Source organism: Apaloderma vittatum, unplaced genomic scaffold (assembly GCF_000703405.1).
Source record: "Apaloderma vittatum isolate BGI_N311 unplaced genomic scaffold, ASM70340v1 scaffold26658, whole genome shotgun sequence".
NCBI lineage: Eukaryota > Metazoa > Chordata > Aves > Trogoniformes > Trogonidae > Apaloderma > Apaloderma vittatum.
Genome location: NW_009732861.1, coordinates 12219 through 19409, shown reverse-complemented (window position 1 = coordinate 19409; position 7191 = coordinate 12219). Strand labels below are relative to the sequence as shown.

General features: G+C 53.4%; 1 protein-coding gene across 1 annotated transcript in view; it reads left to right on the top strand.

Moving 5' to 3' along the window:
- The window catches only part of LOC104278648 (double C2-like domain-containing protein beta), a gene marked incomplete at its 5' end in the record, with an annotated part of 30414 nt that overhangs the window by 13644 nt on the left and 9579 nt on the right, over nt 1-7191 (top strand). Inside the window, 2 exon segments of the mRNA XM_009875676.1 lie at nt 3373-3447; nt 5671-5780. Coding sequence (XP_009873978.1) covers nt 3373-3447; nt 5671-5780 — 185 coding nt within the window.

Below are 7191 nucleotides of genomic sequence, written 5' to 3'. Positions count from 1 at the left end.
CCGCCTCGCACTGACGGCTTTGGTTCTTGGCAGCAGCCTTGCCTGTTCCCTGCCTTTCACGTTTCAGGCATGGCTGAATTCAGGCACGTTGCGGCTCAGCTCAGATCGATGGGAGAATAAATCAGGGCGGTGTGAGAGCCTGTTTCTGGACTGCGGGAGCAGGCACGTGGCAGGAGGGCTCTCCCCTTGCTGCCTGCTGCCGTGAGCGTTCTCCCGGGATTGTGTTGGTCCGTATCATCCTGCGTGGGAACAGCCAGGCTGCGCTGGGCTTCACGCCTTCCTGTAAACCGTGATAGAAAGCTATGTGATTAACATCTATGTGCCAAGGTCTGTGCCCCGGCACGCCATGCTATGGCTTGGGCAAGGGTCTCATTTTCTGCTTAGTCCTACAAAGCCTGACCTGCTGCATGGAGCGAGATAATAAGCTGCTATAGGGGATCTATAGGGGTGTGAGGCAGCACGGGCTCTGTGGGGCTGTGCCTTCCTGGGGCTCTGCTGGTCTCCTGTTTTCAGGAGGAAGATGCCCTGGGCAAGCCTGGGGTGGCTGTGCAGGCTGTGGTGTGGGCAGGTCTTGCAGGGCAGATGCTGCCCATTCGAGCAAACCTGGGCTGCTCTCCCTTCACTGCAGTGAGAAAACACCCAGGAATTTCCACCCTGACGAGCATTTGGATGCTCCTTCACTTCCACCTGAAGCTGAGTGCTGGAGGTCTGCGCTGAGCATTACTTATGGATTTACTCATAAATATTTATCACTGCAGGGAAATTCCTGTCTTGAAGCTATGTATCTCCTGGGGCTGTCAGGGCAGAGCTTGTTCTGTTTCAGAATGGGATGCCTTGGCCTGAGAAGAGGTGTCTGGGCTGGTTTTTGGGCAGCGGGGAGCCTGCTCTGCTCACCAGGCAGGCAGCTCGCCTTGGGGTGAATGATGGAATGAATCCATCTCCTGTGCTTTCCGTGTGCCTCTGGCGTGGCATTCATCGGCAGCCCGATTAGCCCAACTGGTAATTAAATCCTATTGATTAGCTAAATGTCACTGGCATGGAGAGCAGCTGGCAGCGGCTGGGGTGCAGCTCTCCGCAGGATCGCAGCAGGGATTTTGAGGTTGGGTAGAGGAAAGGGAAAAGATGTAACATGGTCTCAGATCCGCTGCCCGTGCTGTGATGCACAGCACCGTAACTGGGACCAGTTGGAGCCGGGACTGGCTGAAGCCAGTGGAGTTCTCTGCCCCCATGTATGAGCCCTGTGGTCCTCCTCTGCCTCTCAGCTTTCTCGGAGCAGCTTTAGGCTGAAGGTCCTTCCACGCAGGGGAAGCAATGATGCTGCTCACCCTGTGAGTCCTTGGGAGGGGTGAGCTCCCGTGGGAGCCCCTTTGCAGGGCAGAGCCCTCGCAGCTGCTCTCATGTTAAATTCAGCCCTGTGCCAAACTTGCATTGAGTGACACGGGAGGGAGGTAGATGTGACATTAGAAGCCATTTTCCAGGCTCCTGTCACTCCATCTTCCATAGCGCTTCTATTAAAAAAGCCTTTAATAGCCTCCTCAGAAGGTAATTTAATTGAACTGAATTGATGGGTGGATTACAGATCTGCCTGTCTTTCTCCATCCATTTTCATGTGAATTTGCTTGCTTGCCTCTGATTTCATTTGCCACGCAGCACCGGGCAGGTGGAGCACCTCTGCCATGGGAGAGACTTTGCTTTGCTGAGCTGTGAGCACCTCGCGCTCCCGGCTGGACCCTGGGGACCATCCCAGCCCCTCACTGCCAGGTCGGCCCGTGCAGCCACAGCCAAAACCACCACCTTCCTCCTGTCCTCCGTATCCTCTGTCTTCCTCTTCTGCTGGGCTGGGGACACCACCTGAGAGCACTGCAGTTAGAACACAGCCTTTTAGCCTCTATTTGCTGATGATGTTTTTATCCTTTTGGCTCTGCTTTAGAAGCAAAATCCTCTTTGCTGGGCACCGTTTGGTCTCCCTCAGCCCGGTGCAGCACGCTGGTATCCGAAGCAGATCCCTCACCAAGGTCAGGAGCAGCTCAGACCCTCCAAATCAGGGAGAGGTGGGACGGGAGGGGCTGCCTCGGTGCTGTGCATTTGGCTGGGTGCCTTGTTCCCTACCCGTAAAACATGGAAGCAATTTCCCCAGCGTTTCCTTCTTTGATTTGCCCAAACCCAAGCCCTGATGATTACATTTGCATCGCACGCAGCCTTTCCACCAGCTGCACGTACGAGCGGGTTCCTGCCAGGTGGATCCCTGGCAGCTGCACGCGCTCCTCAATCCCAGGCACGGAACGCTCTGCTCATCACACGAAGGGCTGCAGCATCACCCAGCCTGGTTTCCGTGCCCGGGCTGGAGCTGGGGTGGGTTGGGTACCTCTGCAGGGAAATCTTTCTCTGATCCAGGCAGAGGATTGCCTTCAGACAGCCTAGAAATAACTCCTGCAGGGATCCTGCAGCCAGGCTGGAAATAATCCAAGGACTTTCATGATGTAGCCTTTATCGTTTCCACTTAGGACTGTTACAAATTAGGCTCCATTTTTCATGCTCCCACATTGCTTCCCTACCCCACGGAGTTTGTTTCTGTGCAGTCTGGGCAGTGGTGGCTCTGGGCTGGGTTTGTGCCTCACCCTTGGATAATTTTCAACCTGCTGGGTGTTTAAAAGAGGAGCGGGCTTGTTCCCTCCCTCTACCTGAAGCAGGATCAAGTCCAGAGCATCGCTATAACAAACGTGATCCACGTCATCCTTTAAGAGCTGTGAGGTTCTAGCAGAAAATCCATCAGGAATGGCTGCAGCAAGTGTTTCTTTGCGTTTGTGCTCAAGCACCCCCAGATTTCCCTGCAAACGCCGTGGCAGTCGGCTGGTGACAGCCTCCCGCTGCCCTGGAAGCTCTTCTTCCTTCAGCTGTGCCTTAATAGCAAAGAGTAGGTAGGTGCTATCACACCCTCTGGGAGCACTTAGGAGTAACACCACAACAGCAGAGGTGTGTGTTTGCTCATAAGCAATTATGAAATGATAAAACCCTGTAATTTCAAACCTTGAAAATCACTGCGCAGATTTACTTAACCCCCAAATTAATCGCGATCAGGGTGTCAGAGCGAGCTGCTGGAAGAGCGCAGAGGTGCTCGGCGGCCGGTGCCAAGCGTTCCCACAGCCCCTCCTCAGCACAAACCGCAGGCGAGGTGTGCTCGCCTTCTGCCTCTTAGCCCGGACCCCTGTGTTAACCCTGTTCCTCTGTTCTCCTTCCCCGATCCCGGGGAAACCACGCAGTTACTCCACATCCCAAGGAAACGGCAGCGGTGGTCAAGCTCAGCGAAGCCACCTTGCCTGCCCCACGTCTTGCTGTTGTTCTAACTCCTGGTTTTTGCTGTTTCTTCTCCAGGGCCTGAAGCCGATGGACCATAACGGTTTGGCCGATCCATATGTCAAATTGCACTTGCTTCCTGGAGCCAGTAAGGTGAGATGCCTTTTCATTTCTTCTTCCCTTCCTGGGGCTGTGCCTTTGCTTTTGAGACCAGAGCTGGGAGGTTCCCCAGAGAGAAGCTCTTCACTCAGGTTCTGCTGGTTGCTGCAGCCAGACCTCGAGTCTCCTGCCCAGCTCTCAGGAGGGGTAAGAATTTGGGCTAAATCCATCCTTGCAGGAGTAGCAAATGCCTTTCTGGTAAACCACTGCCTGGGAGCTGGGTGCCAGCCCTGAACCTCTCACCCGTGGAGCCAGGGCTGCAAACGCCGCACTCCAGAAGCCTCTGGGAAACACCACATGAAACGATCTGGAGCTATAAACAAACCGGCTCCTTTTTTTTTTTTTCCTTTTTTTCCCCTTTCCCTTTTTCTTTTGCATTTAAAACCCCTCAGATAAAGCAGAGTATAAATCGTAAGGGAAATAATTCCATCTACTTACGTTCAGCGCTTGCTGGAGAGAAGAGTAATTAAAGATATTGATGTGTAGTGAGAGCTTGGTGTAACTGATGGGGATGTTGAATTTAAATGCTAAATGTATGTGTTATGAATATTAATTGCACTCTTATTTTACACTAAAGGAAAGACCTTTTTGAGGGAGGTATATTTACTTGCTACGGTTCAGTTGAATTAATTCGTAATGTTCAGGGCGGTAGAGGGAGTTTTTAACCACATTTCAAGTTCTGCTGGAAATAGGAGAGCCAGGAGCAGTTTCATCAGCGATATTATCTGTCATTTCCATGTTTTGCAAATGCATTGATTAGCATTTCTGCTGGAGGTGATGGAGACCGGAGAGGTGGGGAGGAAGCTGGGAGCTGAGGGTGGCACAGGAGCTGCCGACTCCACAAGCCCAGAGCAGCCATGGGGGGACCCTCTTCTTGCCCCCGTGTCCCTCTGCCCCTGTGCTTGTTCTGTGTCTGTGTCTGGATGTTTCCTGGGCTGGATGTTTCTGTACAATCGTTCCAGCAGCCGGACAGTCTCCGAGTCCTGCGGGTGTTTCTGTCCCAGTGGTGGCTCTCGGGCACCCGCGGCAGAGCCCGGCTGGAGCTGTGGGGAGCAGGGTGGGATTCATTCCCCTCACACTGAGATCTCCCCGTGAGCTCTTTACTGATGACTAAGTCATTCCAGATGGGAGAAAAGGGCTCTCCCAGAGCCCAGTTCCTCTGATTTGTGTCCCTTGCCTCGAGCAGCGTTAGCTGCTGGGTGATGCCAAGCACATCACCTCCTTGCCTAAACCCACTTTCCTTTCTGGCCCCCAAACCCCAGGATCAGGACAACCCCCCCTCCTCTTAGCTGCAAGTTCTTTTCTTCAGCCCAGGCTTCATATCCCGCTCACATTTAGCTCAGGGTGGGTGAACCAGAGATGAGGAATGTAGAAGCTTCCTATAAAGAGGTACGAGACAACGTTGAAGAGCAGATTTCTCAAGAGTTCTGACATCCAGCGGTGGCAGAGGCAGGGCTTGAACTTTCTGGCCGTACACCTAATTAGAGGAAAAACACCTGCTCCATCAGGCTGTCCCAGGCTGGGGGGGGATGATGGAGAAGCCCCATCTGAAGCCTGCAGCCCTTTGTGTCTGCCCTCCCTCTGCCCCTCAACGAAAGAGAGTGGCTCGTGGGGTAGCATTAATGTCTCCCAACCTGGGGGGGTCGAGGGGTGCCAGGATGCTGGGGACACAAGTGGAGGTGACAGCTGGGTTGTCCTCAGCTCTGCAGAGCTGCAGTGCTGGAAAGAGTTGCTAGTGTTAACAAAATGCGTATTAAGGAAGTTATTTTGAGTCAGGCAGGAATGGGAGCTGTGCTGGGAGCAGAAATGCAAATAAACAGCCAGAACAGCAAATTGGTATTTTTTAATGAACCTGAAAAGACGTTTTTTTGTCTCTCTTCTACTGCATAAATGAAATCCCTGTCCTCTCGCTGTGCTCTGCCAAGGTTCCCATTTTGCTGGCGCTTTCCAGCATGTGGGGTGCGGGGTTGGATGGCTTTGCAAAAGAGCCGGTGAGTCGCCGTGTCTCTGCCGCTCTGCTTATCGCTGCGGTTGGGGTGGATTTGGGCCACCCCATTAAGAACCAGCTGGGTTATGGCCCTGGGGCAGAGGGACAAAACCAGTTGCCCCTTCTTCTCCAAAATGTGCTTCCTTTCCTCCTGCCTTCCCTGCCCACTGGTGCCCAAAGGAGCACCTGGGGCTGGGTCCCGCTGACCACCGTCTCCTTTGCTTTTCCAGGCAAACAAGCTGAGAACCAAAACTCTGCGCAACACGCTGAACCCCACCTGGAACGAGACGCTCACCTACTACGGCATCACCGACGAGGACATGATCCGCAAGACCCTGCGGTAGGGCCCCGGGGGAATGAGCAGGGTCCTGAGCCCGGTGCTGGGGATGATGTGTGTCCCTTCCCCTCCCCGTCCTGGTGATGATTTCCCAGGGACCCCCACACCCCAGCCCCACGAGATGATCCTGGCTCTGCTCATGGCAGAGCAGAGTTATTACCCACCAGAGCTCACAGCCCGTCCACGAATCCATCACCCCCGCAGTGACCGACGTGTGATTTACGGGGAGCCTGGGCTGGAATAGCCGGTGAGGAGCTTGGTCCTGCTTTGTCATGAACTTCATAACTCACTGAGCTCCTGCTTGCGGACCTGGGGTTATTTGGTTTTAACTTCTTCATGCCCGGCTCTCATGAGCAAGTGTTACGGCTTTGTGGTCATACCTTGCTGAGAAATCCTTCCTGGGAAAGCTCTGCGCCCCTTTCGAGGCTGAGCTTTTTTAGAAGAAAGCTGGAGGCATCAGTGAATTATTGTCAGACGTTTGTGTGTATTTACTCTGTGCTCTGGGTTTGGTTCCGTCTCTGTGCATTCAGCATCTCCCAGGGCTGGGAGACATTGTGTGGGGCTGGAGATGGGCAGGGGATGTGCAGTGGGGCCACGTGAGCTTGGAAGTGATGCTTTGCAAACACAAAGGGTTTTGTTTCTTGGCCATCATCCCACCTGGGTGAGGGCAGGGAATGACCTTGAGCCCATAGACGGATCCTGCTCAGGTGCGGTGCTGGGCAGCCTCGTCTGCTCCAGCACCATTTTGATCTGGGGCCACTGCACAAGAGAGTTTGCTGTAAGATCTGCTGCCAAAGAAAGGAAGATTTTGCATCCTGATCTGAGGACTTGGGGCTTTGTCAGCTCCGTGGCTGGAATCCGACCCTCCTTATTTGCAGGTACCCAGAGAGTTTATTATTTTCCCCGTGACAGGAGTGCAAAACTGCCTTATAAAAGGTCTCGCTCAGAGGTGAATTTGGGCAGAGACTACCTGTTGTCTGCAACGTGCATAGAGATGAGAAATTTAGCGCCGCAGATTATTTCACATGGAAAATATTAGTCATGCTGAAAGTGCTGCAGGCTTGTCGGACTGGAAAGCCTCTAGTTTATTATTATTATTATTGTTATTGGATATTTTTTTTATTTTTCTTTGAAGTTTTCAGCCTCTTCAAGCATGGAAATCAGTTTGCAGGAAGATGTTCAGCTGAGTTGTTTGCTCCACAGAGCAGAAGGGCTTGACCCCCACCTCTTTGAGACCCTGGTAGTGGCTTCTCCATGGGGAAGGGCTGCACTTGCTTGCTCCTGGGAGGCAACAGGGATGCTCAGTGGCAGGGCACGTGGACCGGGCTCGATTTGCTCTTCTCCCCACAGAAATCCCTTGTTTGCACATGCCTGCTGCTGCCTGCCAGCCTGGGGTGCTCTGGGTGCTTTGGGC